The sequence below is a fragment of the Hyaloscypha bicolor genome (genome assembly GCF_002865645.1).
Source record: "Hyaloscypha bicolor E unplaced genomic scaffold K444scaffold_124, whole genome shotgun sequence".
In the NCBI taxonomy this organism is placed as follows: Eukaryota; Fungi; Ascomycota; class Leotiomycetes; order Helotiales; family Hyaloscyphaceae; genus Hyaloscypha; species Hyaloscypha bicolor.
In genome coordinates, this window is record NW_020194626.1 from 1,100,186 (window position 1) to 1,120,564 (window position 20,379).

Sequence of the window (20,379 nt, forward strand, 5' to 3'; positions counted from 1 at the left end):
TTACTCTTCTTCTTCCCACCCTTTTCATTTCTGGCCCGAACCTAACTAGGTGGTGGTCGTTGTCTTCGGACTGTTCATCCTTTCTTTTGAAACTTGTGTTACTGGGATGGATTACGTTGTGTGTTTGATGACACATTGGCATAGGGCTTCGCGCTTGGTTGAGAGCATTTTGGGTCGCTGGATCGTTTTGCTTGGGATACACATGTCTGCATTGCATTTTTTGCTGGAGGTTGAAACCGGGAACTTTGTGGTTGGAGTTGTGTGGGTTTGGGATACCTTCTCGATCCGGCCGAGTGCAAGTAGGAATAATCATACCCCTTTGACTTTCGGGTAACGACCTTCATTTTGATTTCTCAGGGGCCTACTTCTTGGTGCCACGTGCTCGTGGTTTCGCAACGACAAGGCATTCTTCCAGGAGTCCTTGAGCAGATCACGAGGGGAGTGAGAGGGTTATTACACTCCAGATAAAGTTTGATCTGTTCATCGAAACCTACTCGTGCACGCAGGTTCGATTAAGCTTGCTACCATGCCTTTCGCTTCCTGAAAACTGCTCTGAAAACTGCAAGCGCAACCCCAGTATTGATCATCATCTCGCATTGCCGCACCAATTATTTTCGTCCACTGTCGGGGCAGATGCGGGGAGTTCAACTTCTCCACATTGAATTTCCGGTTCGCGGCGGGGCCGGTTGCATGCCTTTGTCAGCGTCCTGTATTGGTGGAATATTTTCATGATCCAGTCTAAGTTAGCACTGTGAACTCATGAAGATCTACCCCTGCCGGATCACAGTGGTTTTAAATTACTATAACAACCCCAGGCTGCTCCCAGGCGTTCTTGATCCATGATATTTTGCCCACAGAAGATCCTGAAAAATTTCTTTCCTCTTCAAGTTTAAATTTCCCTCGGATATGCGACTCCAAATTTTATTGTTGTTGGCATTGCATCTAGTTCGAGCCATTCCAACACAACCTTCGAAGTATGTCTCTTATTGCCATTACGTTTATCCTCAGACTGAGTGATTGCTAATATCGAATAGCCGAGAAGAACCTTTTTTCTTCAAAGGCCATGACTTAAGTTCCCTCAAGATGTTAGAAGATGGGGGATGTATCTACAGAGACACTACACGATACAACGAAACGAGACGGGCTGAAGCTATTCTCGGTGATGGCGGTATGAACACCGTCCGGCTAAGGATATGGGTAAATCCAGTTGGGGGGTTATATGGTTTACAATATAACCTCGAGCTCGCAAAACGATTCCAAAATGAAGGCTATAAGATATATCTTGATTTTCATTTCTCGTGAGTTACCAACGTTCGAACTTAATTATTTAGCTAACAGTCAGATAGGGACTCGTGGGCAGATCCCCAGAAGCAACCTCCACCGGCAGCATGGCCCTCCACACTCGGACCTCTTGCCTCTACTCTTCGAGAGTATGTGAAAGATACACTTATCTCCTTCAAGGAAGCAGGAATCCACCTCGATCTCGTGGCGCTTGGAAACGAGATTCGTCACGGAATGCTCTGGCCCCTGGGTCAGGCCGACGTAGACGTGGTACCATGGCCCAAAACCGTTGCCAACTTCTCGAATCTAGCCACGCTGTGGAAAGCAGCGAGGGCTGGTGTTGATGATGCAGTCTTTGCCGGAGTAGCCAAGCCAGAAGTTCTGATCCACATTGACAATGGGTGGAATCTGACTCTTCAGCAAAGATGGTTCGGTGCCATGATCGAGAATGGTTTACCTATCACTGCTTGGGATGTGTTTGGATTCTCTTTCTACCCCTTTTATGGGACATCAGCGACATTCGATAATCTTAGAATGACGTTGAATGCCTTGGCTGAGGAGTACCGGAAGCCTGTGCAAGTGGTAGAAACCGACTACCCTGCAATATGTGAGGGACGCTATAATCCTATCCCACCATCTTCCGAGCCGGAGATTTCTTACGATGTGGCTGGACAAACGACTTGGACTGATGATGTTATCAGCATTGTTCAACAGGTCCCATTTGGGCTTGGGAGAGGCGTCATGTATTGGGAACCTGCATGGCTCAATAATACTTCTCTTGGAAGCGATTGCGAGGATGCTACATTGTTCACTCCTGACTACAGTAATCCCGAGCAGACTGTAGGCTACTCCAGGAGCTCAGTGAGCATGTTTAACGTCAGGTCTTGAAGTCTAATTCAAGCTGCGGGTTTCGTTAGGTGGAGCGAATATCAGGAGCTTTAGATATTCAAAAGTCTAGTAAGAGCTGCTGCCACTATTCTGTGTACAACGCAGTTCCAGCCAATATCAATGTAGAAGAGGTTCTAGTACACTCATCAAGGCCCGGTATTCAACTGTCCCCCGAAATGTTTTATATTCAAATTCTCAGCCTTGAGCAACAGATTTCGGAATGCACGGTCTTTTGTGGGACATTTCGACATAGGTTTGTGTACGCAAAGCATTGAAAGGTGCTCTTACATTGCAATCATCTATTAACACGATCTTGAACTCTAAGTCTACATACCCATAATCTTCTTGTGTCTCTTAACCGTATTTAACGCGGTCGAAACTTTAACGGACATCCTCGAATTGAGAACGTATTCCTCTCCCCACTTTTGAGTCTTTTCCAGCCACTCAAAGCAATCATTAACCTTCGCTGCGTGATCCGCACCATCGAGATCTTTTTCCTTCCAGGCTAGACATGCCATCTCAAAATGGGCATTAGGGCAAGTCCAGTCATCCTTCAGGTGGCCTTTAAATTCATGTCTGCGAGGTATCAGCTTCTTGCTTTTGTTGGATAGAGAGAGGTAAATGGCTTGCTTACCTGTCATGGTTCAAGATTTTGCCAGTCAAGAAGTCCCTCGCCTCGTCGCGTCTCTCCAGGTTTCTCAGAACGGCAGCGTTAATTACGGCATGAATGGCCGTCTCATCTAAATCGTCCTTGAACTTCTCAGCATGGCTGACTCTCTCCCACTTCAAGATGTCGAGAGTCTTTTCCAACAAAGCGGCGTCCTGTTTCTTTAGGCCGCCCCAAAAAAATATCATCTCGGCTAACGGGCTCACGCCGATAGCGTCAACAAGATCTAACTGCCACATCTTGACTCGCTCTTCCCATTTCGCTACTTTTCTGACGATGTAAGTGTCGAAAGGGAGATCCCTACTCATAACCTTCTGCCTCCCCGCCATGGGTGGACCTTTCCGAATGTATTCCGTGGCCTTTTCCTTGTATTGTGCTGCAGTAGTGGGATCGCTCTCCCGAAGATTTCTATACATCTCAACATACGCAGCTCCAGCGAGATAGGCGTATAGAGTTGGCGACCAAGAGCTCAACTCAGAACACTGGATCCAGCTTCTTGCACAAAGCTCGTAATCGTGGATAAACATTGTGGTAAGAGACATCTCAAACATGTTGATTACCGCGATCTGCTTCATGTTCGAATCAGAGTTGTCTGCTAGGATTTTGACGGCAGCGGCAAGGTTTCTGTTATAGGCATGCATGCGAGCTTCTTCCATCTTCCACAGCCTCGAATCAGGATACCGTTTGCGCATATCGGTTAACAGGACCTTGCACTTTGCTCTAGGGTATCCAGCTAGATCGTCGTCTGCCCCAGGGTCTGTGGGCAGGATATCACAAAATCCAACGAGGCCATTATAATACCCGAGCAGCGTTATCCCAGCGATTGCGCTATTGAAGTTGTTGAAGCGGGCGGCTTGCCAAAGATACCGCGTTCCTCTCTCTCGGTCCCCTTTAAACCCAACAATGTAGAGAATCCTGTTGAATAATGGATTCTCAATCATTGAAAAAACCACAAGCAGAATGCCGTAACACAACCTCGTTCCAGAATGAATAAAAATATCTGTATGGGAAGTGATCCCAACGGAAGCAGGATCGATATCCAGCAACTTAGATTCGACCCTAGTGGGATTATGCAAAGATAGGTTCTCAATATCGCACTCAAGATCCGAAGTCCTTGGCTCGTTTCCAGCACTTCCATTCGGATAATTTTGAATTTCGATACTGGTTTTCTCGTTGGCACCAAGTTCACTCGTAATTTTGGACTGGTTTTCATGACTGCTGGATGGAGGCGAATTCGCAAGACCCTGTCTCGGGGCATGACCAAGAGGCACGGTTGGGGAAGCAAGGGAACCGTCTTTAGATCCAGTCCTTTTCTTCAGGTAGTTCGACTCAATTTCCATGATCCCATCCAACGTCAAATAAGCTTTTCTCAGCTTATAGAAACCCTTGACTGCTTCAGTTACCGATCCACTAAGAACGGCACAGATCGCACTGGTCAATTGAGATACTATGCTTGCAATTAGCTGCTTAGATTCTAAATAGTGTAGGTGATGGAGGCCATACTAGCATAACATAGCAGATATTCAGTCCCAGGAGGATAAATAGGGGACTTGTATGCAGCGGGGGACGCTTGAGCTTTCTTCATATCTTCCCAAGTTTTGTTCTCAGCAAGTTGCAATGTGGTCGCGGCATCTTTCAGAAGTTCTTTCTCAACTCCCAGCATAGAGGCAATGAAATTTGAGATTCCTCGACCAAGATGGTGGTAAGATGAGTTATGCTGCTTCAGGATCCTGTCGGCTTCTGCAATATCATCGTTCAGCAACTGCAGGAGCGCATGCTCAACTTGCTGAAGATGTGCATCCTCTTCTTCAGCAACCATTGCGGGAGCCTTTGGCGTCGCCGCTGACCGAAACCAGCGACTCATATTGGTGCCTGAATCCCCCTGCGAGATAGAGTCTCAACAACGCGGAAGACTCGGGATAAGTACCATAGGAGGCCGAGAACGCTGCAACAGTTGAGAGTCGACGTCGATATCGATGTTAAGAATAACGATAGATTCTGCAAAAAGGGAAGAGTTTGAAATGCCGCGAACCAGAAACGAGTCCCCAGAGAGAATGACAAGTCCGTGACCCCAGACAATACAAACAATACAAGGAAAGATAAAAGAAATTGCAACAGATCCACCCAAAGCCAAAGATGAATAACCTAACGAAGAAATTCGATATATCCCAAAGGGCACGAACAAGTAAGGAAGAATTCAGAAGTCGGCAAAGAAAGTTCCAGTCTACTTCACCGTAACTTGTTTCGTAAGCTCAGCCTCAAGCGTGGTGAGACGGCGTCGGGACCTGAAGTGGCCGAACCCTGGCTCGCGTGGGACAGAAAAAGCGGCAACAGTTATATATGTCCTCAATCAAGCTAGTCGTTGAGAGGAGACAGTTTTTAACTGTTCCGTAACTTCATAGACAATAAGTGGAAGTTGAATTTGAATGTTTATAAAACGAAGGAAAATTTCACTAGGGAAGCATCGGAAATTGTTCCGCGTTGATTTGGGACACTGGGAATTTAGTGCCGCTTTTGCTGTCCACTGCGAGCCTGGTCAGTTTTGCCGTCAAGGTCCAGAAAGAACCGCTTGCTTCAAGACAAGCTTCTACCACAGCCTCAACTTCCAATCCCTCGTTCCGAATACGATCTAGTTGAACGGTATCTCCGTCGCATTTCTCTCACCTCATCTTACCTTCACCTTTACCGTCATGTCCGCAGCTCCAGCTTCTGGCGCGGCACCAGCAGCCAAGGCCGCCGCAACAGACAAGAACGCTGAACCAACGAAGGACGCAAAGCCAGCGGCTGCATTGGAGGAAGATGATGAGTTTGAGGATTTCCCAGTAGAGAGTATGTTGCCTTGTGCTTCGCTTGTGGCTTGTTGGGAATGCACAAGCTGGCGGCAGGCGGAAATATAGCTTGGAAGGCAAATGCTGATCATTGTGTGATGGCAGACTGGACCCAAGAAGATACAGAAGTGCCTGGTGACAACACACATCTGTGGGAGGAGAGCTGGGATGATGACGACACGAGTGAAGACTTTTCGGCGCAACTGAAGTAGGCCACCTGCGAGATTACCTTCACTTGGTACCGGAGCTAATTTTAATTCCAGGGAGGAGCTCAAGAAGGTCGAGGCGAGCAAGAAACGTTGACGAAAGAACATGTTGTACATAATCGTACTGGAGTTCACGGGGTTACAAGAGGTCACTATAAAAGGGTAGCATATAATGGACATCACTGCCTTCGATGAGCGAAGCAAATCAAGACCAAAAGGATTCTACATTGGACATGATAGAGCTGTGTACGACGTGCTTCATCAATTCATTACAGGCTGGATTTGCTTGAATGGCCTTCGTTGCATCAGAGTCTGGAGCCACTCGTTCTGCCAACGTTCACTTACTCGACAGGGCTGTGACACCGGGGAGTTCCTTTCCTTCGAGAAGCTCGAGGGATGCTCCACCACCGGTCGAGACGTGGCTGAGCTTCTCCTCGACCTTGTACTTGGCAGCAACAGTTGCGGTATCACCACCGCCAATGATAACAATCTTTCCGTTTTGTGCGGCATCAACTGCGGCATCGAGAGTTGCTTTCGTACCCTTGGCAAAGGCATCAAATTCGAACACCCCAGGTGGGCCGTTCCAGAGGATGGTCTTGGCCTTACTGATCGTACTCTTGAAGAGTTCAATACTCTTTGGGCCGCAGTCGAGACCCATCCATCCGTCCGGAATACCTTCCTCATCAGTAGCTGTGCCAGTGGTTGCATCCTTGTCGAATTTGTCCGCAGTGATATAGTCGACGGGAAGCACAATCTCAACATTGTTCTTCTTTGCCTTTGCAACAAGATCTCCAACAGTCTTGCTACCAGCCTCATCAAAGAGACTATTGCCAATCTTGACATTCTCCAATGTCTTCTTAAAGGTGAAAGCCATTCCACCACAGATGATCAAGCTATCGACCTTTCCGAGAAGGTTGTCGATGAGCTGAATCTTGTCTGAGACCTTGGCTCCACCCAAGATTGCCAAGAAGGGACGTTGAGGGTTCTCAAGAGCCTTTGCAAAGTATTCCAGTTCCTTCTTCATCAGGAACCCGGAGGCTTTTTGTGGGAGGTCAACGCCAACCATGGAGCTGTGGGCGCGGTGGGCAGTTCCGAAGGCATCATCTGTTTTCCGAATTAGTAGATTGTAGCTCGAGTAAAGTCTCAGTGAGACTCACTGATGTAGATGTCTCCTAAGGCTGTCAAACCCTTTCGGAACTCCGTAACCTTCTCCTTATCCGCCTTGACCTTCTTTCCGTCTATGTCCTTGGAGCTTCCCTCCTCCTCAGCATGGAAACGCAGATTCTCCAAAAGAATGACCTGACCACCGCTTGCTTTGTTGACGATAGCCTCAACTTCGGGCCCAACACAATCAGGAGCGAATTCGACGCTCTTTCCAAGCAGCTTCTCCAATTCTGGCACAACAGGCTTTAGAGAGTACTTGGCTGAGACCTTTCCGTCTGGACGGCCGAGATGGGACATGAGGATAACGGCCTTCGCGCCATGGTCAATAGCGTATTTGATTGTTGGGACAGCTCCCGCAATACGCTGGGTATTGGTAACCTTCTTATCCGCGTCGAGAGGGACATTGAAATCGACCTGTTGCGACAGCCTCGTCAGTAACAATTCATGAGCGCATCCCACCAATTTGGAGAGAGCTCACTCTGATGAGGACTCGCTTTCCCGAGAGGTCGACGTCGGTGATCGAGAGCTTGCTGGAGAGAGACATGATTGCAATTGATGATCTACCAGTGTTCTTCGAAAAGTTTTTTCTTTCAAGATTGTGAGGGATTTTGTTTGAGGATCTGTGGTTGATGAGTGAAAAAAAAGGAAGGAAGCGTGGGTTTGATTGCTACCCCTCCAATGGCTTGAGCTTGCATGTGAGTTGTGGTGGGATGTTTTCCCCCCTGCAGGTGGGTCGACATCCGATTTTTTTCAGATCAGCAACAGATCATCGAAATTGTGTGCATCGAAAGTTCTGTGGTACTGCGTATCTATTCCTTTGATGCAGAAGTTGCTGCGGATATATTTTGAGAATCTCAATCGTTAAAATATATGTGTACATTTGCTCCCAACAACTCCGTCTGCCTTAAACTCCAATAACCATCCATACAATTTCCGTCGCCGCCTTCCAGGAACTCTGGAAACACCATTCATGAGTTGCAATTCATTTTGGTCCTCAAGGGATCGAAATTCATAACGCCGAGTTCCCAATGCCTTTATCCCATTGCTTTCGTCCAGACCTGGACCCAAATCAATCAGAGCAAGCGGATATTTGGCGATTGAGGAGCAGACCTAGCATCGGCTTCTTCAGCAGCGTTCGAAAGAGATAAATATGCGGTCCAAGCAATACCAACGGATGATACGAAGGGCTGTGATGAGGATTAGCATGATAGCTAGATTGATAGACTGAGAGATGCTTGCCAGCTGGAATTGGAGTGGCATCAGACGGAAATTGATTATTTGCACAAGAGGCCAAACCATGAAGTTGGCCTTTAGAGTTGGAAGGTACATGTCTCGCAGCTTATGGGACACCGCTCTTCGTCCGCCACCTTCTGCGATGGTCATAACAGTAAAGAAAGTGGCAATACCTGGCTTGTCGTTAGCATCAAAGGCGTCTTTCTGATCATTACCCAAACGAAGACATACCAACGGGTGCAAAGATCAGTTGATCAAATGCAACCATCTTGAGTGCAGCTCCAAATCCACTCTTTGGTGTAACGGGGAATGCCTTCGATAAGAACTTGAACCACTTGAATTGCACTGGAGCCATCAAAAAGCCGTAAGCCATGAATCGAGTCAATCTCTCAAAGTCGAAGGGTGGGGGTAGGAATTTCGAGTCTGGGATGATATCCTGTTCGAGGAGGGGATTCTTCCTGTCGAGCTCGTGGATCTCAATAGCCATTGTATCGTCCTTGGTAATTCCTCCAGCTTTCCGAAGTGCAGCCAATCGAATAGCTGTTATAGACTGTGCTACCGTATCTGCTATTCCTCCCAGCACTGCGTTCGTAATCATCATCGTGAGCACTGCAGAGGTATCAGTATCACTTCATCTTCCATGGCAGTGTAGATTGTACCAGGACGGTCGGCATAGTAGCTATTGAATTTCGCCGCCAGCCTGCCAAGGATGGCCATTTCTATGAGGAAGATAACAGTATGTACGAGGGGCTGCCGTGAGAAATGAATTAGCACGAGCAATCCTGTTTTTGGGATCTGCCACTGTTGACAAACGCCGCCGATAACAGGACTCAGAACCCGTCTGGAAACACTTACAACTCGCCCATAAATGTATTTGCTGTTTATAGTCCGAAAGAACTTCCGTCGAGGGATTTCTAGGACCATGGTGATTGAGTTGTGGGGGATTTAAAGGATTGAGTATTACTTCAGAGGGTGAGTCTGGCGAAATGACGTCGCAAAATTGGGGCCAGGTTTCGACTGTCGAACCAGGCGGTCGGGGTTGATTTGCGAAATGAACGCTCTACAACAATCTACAAGATATCACAATTGTTGTTATATGTGCATGAGAAATGACTGAAGAAGAGCGCATAGAAGATGTTTGAGGCCTCTGCCTGTCCGGGCTGACTCTCTCTACCTGCGACAGTCGCAAGCGGCACCAATGCACCACAGCCTATGGCGGGTCCCGAGTGGTCTTGTGCAACAGTAATCAAGGATCCCTCAGTCATGGCGGTGCGGGCTATTCCACGTCAATTTGTTCTCAAAATAGTCTTTCTCGAGAATGTGACAATTGTAAGTAGAGTCCTGGAGCAAGCCTTGCTCTTGAAACTCTATGATGCCATGGAAATGTTTCTACCATCTGAACTATTCGCCCCTCCTCAAGAGACTGTGGTTGAAGCTAACGTTAATCCTTAGATACATTAGACTTGTTCCATTATGATTTCTCCCTGAGTCTTAAGATTTCTTGATGCTGTGCACTTCATACCCTGCCTGGTTTCGGGTGCCTGTTAGAGTGAATGATTCCATATACACTGACAGTTTGCCTAGCTTTAAAGCAAAGAGCTCATTCTTGTTGAAAGAAAGACAGAATGGGAGAACTTGAAGATTCGATCACTTAGCCCGATGTTGGGAGAATACTCGAATAGGAAGAGCAGCATGGAAATTCGCCATTCCTGGCCCCTCAGCGTCTGTCCCCCAATTCTATTGCTCTCCTTTCATTTAATGGGATGTCTCCTGTTGACACTCAAAGGATTCTTGAACCTTCTGCATCAAATCATCTTTGCAGTTTTCTTACTTCGAACGGTCAGACCATCCCAAAACCACACAATCGAATTCGAAAGCCCTTGAACAGAGAATGATAGAAAAAGGTTCTTCTTAAAGATGTCTGTTCCGAATTCAAGAGAAATGACAACACTGAAACTCGAACAAGAGGGGAGTGGATATAATAAGGAACAGCATCCCGTGCTCCTCTCTGAACCAAAATCAGATACAGTTCCAGTGGAGTGAATCACACACACAATATTTCAGTACTTGCCTTGTCCTAGAAATGATCTCAGCGCTCTCTTTCAGCGAATTCCACAAGACTAGGGATTTCAGCCGATAATGCTTCTGTTCGTGTTGTTATGAGTGGGAATTGGGGATAGGAGATGTAAAATGTGAAAAGAAGAGACAGGAGATCCATCCTGCTTATTTGGACGTCTTCGGCTTTGCACAAAAACTCTTCCTGTTGCCAAAATTTACTTTGTATGGAAACACCGGTGTCGAAGATTTGGTAGCTCTCAGAGGATCAGAATGCGAAGGAATTGCCAAGACCCAACTCGAGTCGTAAAGAGTCCACGGCTTTGTTAGCCATCCATAACGCATTGAGATTTTCAACGGCCATTGAAAAAAGCAGACGGGCCACACAGCATAACCACAAACTGTACAAAGTTTGATTCTCTAGTTATGCTATACACGCAGAATCTTCATCTCGCCCGTCACCCTCCAACCGCTTGTCGACCTCAGGAAGCATCCGCCAGCACGTCTAGTGATGAGCAGTCTCCTCCTCAGGCTCCTCTTCAAACCAGTCGACTTCCTGCTCAACAGCACCACCCTCAGCCTGTCCCTCGATTTCGACTGTTTGTGCCTCGTATGCCTTCAACTCGTTCGCGATGTCTGCTTCCTCGGGGGATTTGGGTGCCTGTGGTGGTGAGAACTTCTGGACGTGGGCATCGGCGTCACCAGCTTTCACTGGTGGGACTTTATAGGCTTTCAGCTCCTTCATGTAGAGGTCTTGGACGAGATCCGCTGGGGGAAGAACATCAGCTACTTTTTCTCGAAGACCGCAGGAGAGAGACAGAAGGGGACGCCGAACGAAGCTGGACATCACAGATGAGCTTCTCCTATGGGAACGAATACTGAGAGGCTCCATATTGAAGTGTATGGGCTACGAACCTTGTCGAACAGCTGTAGGAGTGATGAAAGTGCGCTTGATCACCATGCCGGAAGCTTGTTGTCTCGCGACACGGGCGATCGAGGAACGCTACAAGAGTTATTTAACTTATCCCAGAAGCTGAGGGGATCTCATACCGAAGCTCGAAACGTTTGTGAGAGCATGGTGACAGATGTGATGGTGTCAATTGAATGCGAAGCAGTCGAGGTAGAGGTCGAACTCTCCATTTTGCTTCGGCTGATGGATCCTCCATCCGTATCACGTGATGAGACCTGATTTTACCTCACCTCAGAAAGCAAGCTCAAACTTTTGGTTTCACTTCGAGCAGACCAACATGATCTTACAGTTACAACTGGACAGAGCTACGGAGTTGGGTATTCTTCTCTACCTCCAATGCTACAACGCATATCAGGCGCAAGCTCTATGTGAAATTCTCGTCAGAGCTACAAGCCTGTTTGATTCCCAATTGGCAATTGGGAACTGGTAAGCTGCAGACACCACGACGATAGGATGATTACAAACAAGTTGCGTCTCTTCGGTTCAAAAGTGAATTGTTAGAAAGCCGTTAACAGTCTTCGAAATGAGAGCCTTCCCTGCACCGTTGAGAGACGATCAACCGAGGCCGGGGCCATGACCTCTCATCATCGTCTGGTGAGTGAGCCATGTTCTCTTCAGGAAACACATTGCATGAGGGAAAATAAGAGCATTGAGGGCTGCGAATATCTACGGCTTGAATACAATGTCTTCACTCTTGGCTATGCTATCTGGCCGAAGGGCATGGTCCACCTGCTTCCGCGGTATTAAGCCTGTACCATCTCAAACCTCCTAGTCAAAGACCCTATGGTTCATCTCTGGACTCTTGAAGAATCTTCTTGATCTCCTTCATCGCGAAGTTCTTTGCTGTTTCTGATCATTGGGTGGTTTCGTGCTGCGTTGGCTTCTATGGCAATGGGAGTGCAGGTAATTTTAAACTTCTCATAGCGTTTGTTTCTCAAGGGTTGGCATTCTGTGCGTATATATAATGGCTCCTGTTAGACTCAGGTCTTACTCCGTCTGCGGAGGGCAGATGCTATCGTGCGGGGGTGTCTGCACTGGTCTTTGGCTTCCAGCTACTTTTCAAGCCACCAATGCCACCCTGAGATACTTCGCATAGTTTCGGACCTTGACTTGAGCTACTTCAGCTCTTGACTATTCTGATAATTTCAATTTCGCGTAGGGGTGAGATGTGCTGAAGTTCTTAGATTTTAAAGGCAGTACCTATCCAGGAAACCATTTTTGAAAGTCAAGTTCTACAACTTGCTGCCCTTGGAAGCCACTGGCTTCATCAATGCTCGCCCGTTGCTCAAGCATACCTTCCCACCTTCAACCTTGGTAACGAATCTAATTTCCTCCCACTCTCCCTTCATCTCTCCAGTTCTCCAGATCTCGGTAACGAGCTTGTCGCCTGGCTTGACAGGTGAGGCAAAACGTGCTTGGAATTCACGGATGTTCTTTGGGTCACTCCCTCCGATAGCCTTCAAAAGACCATGGGCTGCGAAATTCCAAGATGACAGACCGTGCATGATGGCCCCCCCGAAGCCCATATTCTGACCCGGCTCCGGGGTGGCGTGGAGAGGATTGTAATCGCCATTTAGTCTGCACATGTCAGATTCCCGGCGCCATACCATAATACATTGAAATTGGCATACCTGTAAAGTAAAGCGGATTCGGCAGTAGTCTGATGGCTCACAACAGCATCTGGTTTCTTTCCTTGTGGAGGTGGGAAATTCTTAGTGGGATTTCCTTTTGGACCACCCCATCCTCCTTGGCCAACAAAGAACGCAGAGCCCACAGCTTGAGCATAGCTCTCCCCAGTAGCCTTATCGACGATATCCTGTTGTGTCTCAACTACACTTCCCGCTTTGCCCTTGTCATAAACACCAATGACCTTCGAGCGGAGCTCGAATTTTCGACCTTCGGAGGTCGTGGGGAAAGGCTTGAGGAAAGTCATAAGACGTTGGCCATCGACGACTCGGCGAGCATCAAATTTAGGAACTCCCGGAATCGGCACAGCCCCCTGAGCTTTGTAGAAGTCAATCACTTCTTGCGTTGCTTGTTTGAAAGCTGTGTTACATTAGGTATCTTTGAGCTTGAAGTGGAGTAGATTCTACGAACGCAGGATAATTGGGTATGTAGGGAAGACTGCGAAATCGGGGTGTAATTCCTGGTGGAAACTGTATCAGCAGGTAGTACGCTCAAAGGGTCTATTGAGAGTATACAAATAAGAAGTGTAATTCATCAGCGGTGCAGCCAATGCTATTTGCAAAGAGGAGAACATCCCGTTTTAGCCAGGCCACTTCGACCGGAGGATACTCGAATCCTGCCCCAGGCCCAGACATTTTGAATTATTGTTATTTGATTGGAGTCCAAGTTTCAATTGAGAAAAGGGCACGAACAACAAAGTTGGAAGATGGATGAATGAAGAGACGTTGTCGTTGCTTCCCCAGACTCCCCACTTCGGCTAAGTAGAGCTCACAGGCCTCGGTATCTCCGGTCAACATCCTTGCAAGGATTAATGAACACCATAAACCTCATGTCACAGCCTTCACAGGAGCAAAGAAACCCTAAAGCATTGGTCATTGCCTGGAGAAAGGTCTTGCTTCTCCCTTGGAGTCAGTTACATTTGTAGCATCAAAAGAAGCCGGACATCATTGGACTCAGGCTCGTCGAGTCATCCCGAGTCTTGCACAGCCCCCGAACACCTGCAGAAGCCGTGTGGCTGATACCGTGGCTTGCAAGGAAGGCTGCATATTCAATCGAATTTTGTAGTCAGTCCTTGAACTCAGGGGCCGTTAAAGGCGTAGTGACTCCCTACCGTGAATCACTCCCAAGACCTGCTATAATAACTCCCCGTTTTCTCCTACTGTCTTCTGCAGTGTGCAAGCTTTGAAAGTCCGCTCTCAAACCTTACAGCCTGCAGACTCACAACCCACATGCCCGTCATGGCAACAAGCTCTATGAAGGCAGAAGACTCATCCCCAATTTACTTCTGGCGTGAATACGGAGAGATTTACGGCTATTTGTCCCAATGGTATCATTCTCCATTTCACACCGACAATGACTCAACCATTGTATATCAAACAGCCGAACAATACATGATGCACCAAAAAGCCATTCTCTTCTCGGACCACGAAATCGCCGCCCAAATCCTCAAAACCACAGTTCCAAAAGAGCAGAAAGCCCTGGGACGCCGAGTCAGCAACTTCAATCAAGAAGTCTGGGAAGCGAATCGGGAGAGAATCGTGGAGGAAGGGAGTTATTTCAAATTCAAGTATGGAGAGGATGAGGGGGAGGGAAAGGACGACGGCACGAGTTTGAGAGAGAAATTGTTGGGAACCGGTGATAGGGAGATCGTTGAGGCTAGTCCAATGGTGAGTCCCGACTTCTTGGAGTATTGATCCCTATTATAGCAATGTTCAACAGCTCTCGGAATATTCTGCTATCGATATCCAACAAATTTTGAGAACATCCTAAATGCAATGTATAAACAGCTGCAGGAACATTCTGCTTCCTAAAATACCTGAAAGAAGTATGCTGACTCCAATTTCTTTCGAATAGGATAGAATCTGGGGCGTTGGATTTGGAGCGAAGAATGCTGGGAGCCGAAGAAAGGATTGGGGATTGAACCTCCTTGGTAAAGCATTAGTAAGAGCAAGAGAAAGATTGAGAGCTGAGCAAGCGGAGATGGACCAGCATAAGTCTTGAAGTAAACGGGATGTCAACCTGAAGAAGTGTTTGTATGGACGGGACACTTCTTTTGCCTGTTGTGTTCATCATAAATCCTTGAAAGGAGAATATTCAAAGTTCTTGCATTCCTCTATAACCTGCTCAATGCGAGCAGTATTTCTCCAACATCAAGGCATGGCGGCAGTGGTTGACCCACTGCTCCGCTCATATTTCCTCGATTATTCCCCAGATACCACTAGCCACTGAAGTTCAAGGACGTCAAGGTCCATTCTCGTCCTGCCATAATCAAATGCAATATCAGATCCAGTTGCTTAACGCAACGATCTCTCGCAGATGTAAAAGCAGAAGAATCAACGATAATGACATCAGTCCAATAGGCCACTCAATAGTCCAACAATCAAGCGTATGGTATCACCCATTTACGCCGACGGGAGGGTCTCCATATTGCCCTTGCCATCAGCAATCCACTCCGGCTCAATCAACCTCTCGCGCTCCTGGTACAAGTATTTGTAGGCAGTGCGGATAGTACCATCACTGACACCAGCAACCTGAGAAATCTCTTTCGGGGTTTTTGGCTTGCCAAGCAGGTACGAGGCCATATAGATGCAGGCAGCGGCGACGGACAAGGGTGAACGACCGGCGAGATCACCGACGGTGGACATCTTCTCAGCGAGGCCTTGCGAGACTTTAACGAACTGCTGGCGGTTAAGACCAAGTTGACTGCAGTAGCGGAGGCACAGGTCTTTGGCATTGGTAGAGGTGGTAGTTTGGTATGTATCTGTGGACGGAAGCATCCCTTGAGAGAGATTGTTAATAAAGAGCAACAGTGTTATACCACTCACACGCAACTTACCACCAGTAGAAGAAGCCATTGCCGCCTTCCCAGCACTATCCTGAGCAAAGAACTTCTCCAAAGCCTTGAAAGTTCGACCAATATCCTTCTTGGAAACCTTCGTCAAGGCGTAGATTTCTCTGAAAGTTCGGGGAACACCGCACTGGCGGCAGGCGATGAAGATGCAGCCGGCGATGATTGCTTCTTGCGACTTGCCCTTGAAAGCCTTTGCGTCATCAACCAACTTGAAAAGGTGCTTGGCGGTATCGGAGACATTCTTGGGGATATTGACGGCATCGCAGTGAGCACCGATCTCCTTATATGCAGCGAGTAAACCTTTGGTGGCTTTATCAGTCGAAGACTTTCCTTGAGCACGGAGAAGGTCTCGGCTGCGAGCACTGCCATCGGTGTAAGCGATGGTAGTCTGAAGCTGAGAGCCATTGAGGAGAGGGTTAGCTCCATCACCAACACGAGACGGATCATCGTTGCCTTGGTCGTCGTTGGAAAAGGTACGCCACTCAGAGCGCGTGTCGACAATACGATCACCCAAAACCAGTCCACATGAACCACAAACCATATCACCAGAAGAGAACTCCTCAACAAGATTAGGAGGAACCTCCTTGCAGTCCTTGCAGATGAGCGTCATGTTCAGGTTCTCGCTCCATTCTGTTCCGCCCTTCTCGATGGTAGTAGATGGCGCGATCATCTTCGGCGCGTACGGCTTTGGCCGGTAGATATTATCGAGTTCGTTGAATACGAGACGCTTGCTCTTCTTGCGACGAAGCTGCTTTCTCTTGCGCGAGACAACAGCAAGAGCTCGGGTATCTTTCGTAGGTTTCTCGCAGAGGAGACTTGTTGTAAGCTTGACGAAGAGTGGGGAATGCGTTTTGGCGGTGTTGTTGAGGGCTACGTGGAATGTGTGATGGCCGTCGGGATCGACGACCGCTGATCAAGGTCAGGAACACGAGATGACACGAGGAACAATGTCTGCTGTCTGCTCGTAAAGGTCGAAGGATGCTTCGAGGTCTGATCTCTCGGCCTTGGTAATTATGGTATTGAGTTCGATGGATAGGTGGTGGGTTGTGTCGAGGAATGAAGAAGAATGTGTGCTGCCTGCCGTAAGACAAAGAATTTTCTCAGAACGGAAGACCAGTGAAGGCGTCTGTGAAAGTTCGTAGGTCGTTGGAAGCTGTCAGTACTATCGCTGGGAAAGATGAACGTCCGGCGCAGTCTTTTTGGATGTTGAAGCGACAGTTCTTCGTGGTGGAGAGCGAGCGTGGAAGAAGGATGACGGGTTCACTTTTGGAGGCGAGCGGCTGGGAAGATATCTTGGATTTGGGGCTAAAAATTAGCTCGATGACTAACCTACTTCGTATATCACGTGCATCTTACGCGACGCCAGAGCTGCCTTACAAACTCGCCTCGCGAGATGGAAGCTTCAAGGTCATCGAAGCTCTGGCTCTGTAAACATTCACACACTGGTCTCAAGGCTACGAATTGCACCAAATCCCACGTCAAGCACCTTCCATAACCTCTCCTCCGTCCACATTCAGCCATGTCTACATTAGAAGATCTCGATGATCTTGAGCGGGAGCAGAAGGAAGACAAGAAGGACGATGGCGACAAGGAGAAGAAGCCAGATCAAAATGGCGATGCTGAGATGAAGGATGCCGAACCGGAGGAGAAGGAAGAGGACCCAATAGATGAGGAGATCTACAACCTTAGCACACAAGACATCCTGACGAGGAAGCGGCTCCTGGAAAACGATTCGCGAATCATGAAGAGCGAGTTTCAGCGTTTATCACACGAGAAGGCTACAATGGGTGAGAAGATCAAGGACAACTTGGACAAGATTGAGAATAACAGGTATACATATTTTTTGTCTCTCTAAAGCTCCTCCTAGGTTAACATGCCACCAGGCAATTACCATATCTCGTTGGCAATGTTGTTGAGCTTCTCGATCTCGACCCAACAGCCGAATCCCAGGAAGAAGGTGCTAATATTGACCTGGATGCTACGAGGGTTGGAAAGTCTGCCGTCATCAAGACGTCTACTCGACAAACCATTTTCCTTCCTCTCATTGGTCTTGTTGACCCAGAACAGTTGAAGCCAGGAGATCTGATAGGTGTAAACAAAGACTCATACCTGGTGCTGGACACATTACCCGCCGAATATGATAGCAGGGTCAAGGCAATGGAGGTCGATGAGAAGCCAACGGAGAAGTACACAGATGTTGGAGGATTGGATAAGCAGATTGAGGAGCTGGTTGAGGCGATAGTGTGGCCCATGAAGGAGGCTGAGCGCTTCAAGAAGATTGGCATCAAGGCTCCGAAGGGTATAGTTGATCCCATCTATTAAGGTCCCTGTACTGACAACCCAGGTGCGCTTATGTACGGACCTCCTGGTACTGGAAAGACCCTCCTTGCCCGAGCCTGTGCAGCCCAAACCGACGCCACCTTCCTCAAACTTGCCGGCCCACAACTCGTACAAATGTTCATTGGTGATGGTGCTAAGCTGGTTCGAGACTGCTTTGCTTTGGCCAAAGAGAAGGCTCCGGCGATCATTTTCATCGACGAGTTGGATGCTGTGGGTACGAAGCGTTTCGACAGCGAGAAGAGTGGAGACAGAGAAGTGCAGAGAACTATGTTGGAGTTACTCAACCAACTTGATGGTTTCGCCTCAGATGACCGTATCAAGGTTCTGGCAGCTACGAACAGAGTGGACGTCCTGGATCCTGCCTTGTTGCGTTCAGGTCGTTTGGATAGAAAAATCGAGTTCCCTCTGCCAAACGAGGAGGCTCGAGCACAGATTCTGAAGATTCACAGCAGAAAGATGACAGTCGATGATGCTGTCAACTGGCCTGAGTTGGCACGAAGTACAGATGAATTCGGAGGCGCACAGTTGAAGGCTGTCTGTGTGGAAGCAGGCATGATTGCACTTCGGATGGGAAAGAACAAGATCAGCCACGAGCACTATGTTGATGCGATTGCGGAAGTCCAAGCTAAGAAGAAGGGTATGTTATCCCTGTTCCTCCTTCTCCCCTTTCTATTTCCACGATTTTTACTTACGCAAAGCAGATACGGTCAACTTTTATGCATAGATTAGGAGCTTGTTCTGGGGAGTTTGGCATGCCTGCATAATCAACCTTGTATCATAGAGAATTCATGGAAGATCTTTTCGATCTGAACTCGGAAGCCCTTTACAGTGCAAATGACCTGAACACTGTCTCAATGTTCTCCAACTTGATTTCGTATCTCAAAATTGACCTTTCCTAGCTGAAGATGATGCTTCCGGGGAGACGGATGAAACATCAAAAGGGCCAAGGAAGATTTGCCATTGAACTCGAACCACTACTCGACGTCCACGGGCAATTTCATGTGCACCGTGTTATCGTCCATGGAGCGTCGAAATTTTGACATTGTTCTTGAGACTAGGACACTCGAATCTCATACAGCCCAATCGCCACTTCCTGAAGACTCAGCCTGCCTGTCCTCCCCTCCCGGTACGTCCCTCTCTTCCTCCCCTTGCCCCTTTCACTGCATTTAACAACATTCCGATGTTTTCTCATATATCGTCGTCCACATTTGATTACAGTCCAACCACAAGAGTTCACACGAACGACATTAATTGGAATGATACTGCAGTGACGGTATGATGGAGAGCTTAGATAAACGGCTTGCGTATTGTTTTACCTTGGAGCAAGGTGCATTGAAAGTTCATCACAATACTACCAGGAATGATTCCGAAGGCCAGAATTGAAGCGAAATCGACTTGGGTTGTGTATATCAATATAAACACTTTTGTCACCAGCAACCCGGGGCTCTCACGAGACAGCATGTGAGTTACCGATACCTTCACAACCCCAAATTAAAGCATAAATAATAATTTACAGCAACAAATACTAACTAGTATTAGAGCGTGCGGGCTTCCTAAGGAGAAGACATGCTTCCCGTTGCAAATTTCCCATATAAAAAGGACGGTTTTAGTTAAACAACACCGCGTTGTTGAGCTATATGAAGGGTACCTGTAATGGGAGTTTTCGAATCGAAGCAAAATCTCATTTCGGATAGATTTTTGGCAGGACACCCTCTTTCTGACTTGATTCGACTGATCCGACAGTCAAGTTGAGGTTGTCCTGTGAGGTTTTGACATTTTGGTTCTCGTTTTGAATATGTTTTCTCATTTTTCTGTGTCTCGCTTAGCTGAGGATATACTTTTTCCCCGAAGAGCGGAGGCGCGGTGGGAATCGAGATAGGATAATGAGCTCTGGACTAGAGGCCACAATACAGAGCATTCATTGCTAGGACGGTATAAGGCTTAAAGTTTGCATTGCCCCTGTGCTGCCAGTCAGTGTCTTGTACTCCCACTCGCAGTTAAACCATTCCATCATTTTGATGTTTAGGCTGCTCTTGTAAGATCATGGTGACAGGAAGTTCAACAGTAGCAAAACTAATGGATGAGTTCACGATGATTTTGTAGTTACCGCGGCTATGAACACTTAATGAATTCGCTTTGTTCATCCTCCTCATCTCACAATGCCCGTGGCCTATTTCTTTACCATTCCACGCGCATGGATTCATTCCTAC

General features: G+C 47.6%; 10 protein-coding genes across 10 annotated transcripts; 4 read left to right on the top strand and 6 right to left on the bottom strand.

The window, feature by feature from the left end:
• Positions 1 to 906: 906 nt before the first annotated feature.
• On the top strand, positions 907 to 2,169 carry K444DRAFT_645581 (glycoside hydrolase family 53 protein; the record flags this gene model as incomplete). The annotated part of the gene is made up of 3 exons (XM_024885101.1): positions 907 to 974; positions 1,035 to 1,298; positions 1,347 to 2,169. 3 exons carry the CDS (start codon positions 907 to 909, stop codon positions 2,167 to 2,169), a joined length of 1,155 nt encoding a protein of 384 aa, XP_024732843.1.
• Positions 2,170 to 2,241: 72 nt separating this feature from the next.
• Positions 2,242 to 5,045, bottom strand: K444DRAFT_568205 (outer membrane protein-like protein iml2). Its single transcript, XM_024877196.1, has 3 exons — positions 4,340 to 5,045; positions 2,804 to 4,283; positions 2,242 to 2,745 (listed from the first exon to the last, which is right to left on the bottom strand). Exons 1-3 carry the CDS (start codon positions 4,698 to 4,700, stop codon positions 2,496 to 2,498), a joined length of 2,091 nt encoding a protein of 696 aa, XP_024732844.1. The 5' UTR covers positions 4,701 to 5,045; the 3' UTR covers positions 2,242 to 2,495.
• Positions 5,046 to 5,585: 540 nt separating this feature from the next.
• On the top strand, positions 5,586 to 6,007 carry K444DRAFT_617023 (uncharacterized protein). The gene has a single exon (XM_024881033.1). The coding sequence runs from the start codon at positions 5,703 to 5,705 to the stop codon at positions 5,874 to 5,876; it is 174 nt and encodes a 57-aa protein (XP_024732845.1). The 5' UTR covers positions 5,586 to 5,702; the 3' UTR covers positions 5,877 to 6,007.
• Positions 6,008 to 6,207: 200 nt separating this feature from the next.
• Positions 6,208 to 7,680, bottom strand: K444DRAFT_596103 (phosphoglycerate kinase; the record flags this gene model as incomplete). The annotated part of the gene is made up of 3 exons (XM_024878416.1): positions 7,513 to 7,680; positions 7,028 to 7,448; positions 6,208 to 6,974 (listed from the first exon to the last, which is right to left on the bottom strand). The coding sequence occupies exons 1-3, from the start codon at positions 7,576 to 7,578 to the stop codon at positions 6,208 to 6,210; spliced, it is 1,254 nt and encodes a 417-aa protein (XP_024732846.1). The 5' UTR covers positions 7,579 to 7,680.
• A 139-nt stretch (positions 7,681 to 7,819) lies between these two features.
• K444DRAFT_617025 (uncharacterized protein) lies at positions 7,820 to 9,412 on the bottom strand. The gene is made up of 5 exons (XM_024881034.1): positions 9,123 to 9,412; positions 8,927 to 9,017; positions 8,499 to 8,876; positions 8,274 to 8,440; positions 7,820 to 8,221 (listed from the first exon to the last, which is right to left on the bottom strand). The coding sequence occupies exons 2-5, from the start codon at positions 8,982 to 8,984 to the stop codon at positions 8,108 to 8,110; spliced, it is 717 nt and encodes a 238-aa protein (XP_024732847.1). The 5' UTR covers positions 8,985 to 9,017; positions 9,123 to 9,412; the 3' UTR covers positions 7,820 to 8,107.
• A 1,039-nt stretch (positions 9,413 to 10,451) lies between these two features.
• On the bottom strand, positions 10,452 to 11,444 carry K444DRAFT_84698 (uncharacterized protein). The gene is made up of 4 exons (XM_024888753.1): positions 11,373 to 11,444; positions 11,238 to 11,325; positions 10,856 to 11,090; positions 10,452 to 10,803 (listed from the first exon to the last, which is right to left on the bottom strand). Exons 1-4 carry the CDS (start codon positions 11,397 to 11,399, stop codon positions 10,752 to 10,754), a joined length of 402 nt encoding a protein of 133 aa, XP_024732848.1. The 5' UTR covers positions 11,400 to 11,444; the 3' UTR covers positions 10,452 to 10,751.
• A 777-nt stretch (positions 11,445 to 12,221) lies between these two features.
• K444DRAFT_617030 (Thioesterase/thiol ester dehydrase-isomerase) lies at positions 12,222 to 13,753 on the bottom strand. Its single transcript, XM_024881035.1, has 4 exons — positions 13,494 to 13,753; positions 13,390 to 13,438; positions 12,924 to 13,338; positions 12,222 to 12,870 (listed from the first exon to the last, which is right to left on the bottom strand). The coding sequence occupies exons 1-4, from the start codon at positions 13,611 to 13,613 to the stop codon at positions 12,525 to 12,527; spliced, it is 930 nt and encodes a 309-aa protein (XP_024732849.1). The 5' UTR covers positions 13,614 to 13,753; the 3' UTR covers positions 12,222 to 12,524.
• A 478-nt stretch (positions 13,754 to 14,231) lies between these two features.
• K444DRAFT_537443 (DUF1768-domain-containing protein) lies at positions 14,232 to 14,979 on the top strand (the record flags this gene model as incomplete). Its single annotated transcript, XM_024875463.1, has 2 exons — positions 14,232 to 14,645; positions 14,833 to 14,979. 2 exons carry the CDS (start codon positions 14,232 to 14,234, stop codon positions 14,977 to 14,979), a joined length of 561 nt encoding a protein of 186 aa, XP_024732850.1.
• Positions 14,980 to 15,380: 401 nt separating this feature from the next.
• K444DRAFT_536877 (cyclin-like protein) lies at positions 15,381 to 16,499 on the bottom strand (the record flags this gene model as incomplete). The annotated part of the gene is made up of 2 exons (XM_024875414.1): positions 15,381 to 15,757; positions 15,815 to 16,499. 2 exons carry the CDS (start codon positions 16,497 to 16,499, stop codon positions 15,381 to 15,383), a joined length of 1,062 nt encoding a protein of 353 aa, XP_024732851.1.
• A 747-nt stretch (positions 16,500 to 17,246) lies between these two features.
• Positions 17,247 to 19,030, top strand: K444DRAFT_617032 (26S protease regulatory subunit 6A). The gene is made up of 4 exons (XM_024881036.1): positions 17,247 to 17,659; positions 17,713 to 18,128; positions 18,174 to 18,806; positions 18,871 to 19,030. Exons 1-4 carry the CDS (start codon positions 17,349 to 17,351, stop codon positions 18,891 to 18,893), a joined length of 1,383 nt encoding a protein of 460 aa, XP_024732852.1. The 5' UTR covers positions 17,247 to 17,348; the 3' UTR covers positions 18,894 to 19,030.
• Positions 19,031 to 20,379: the final 1,349 nt, after the last annotated feature.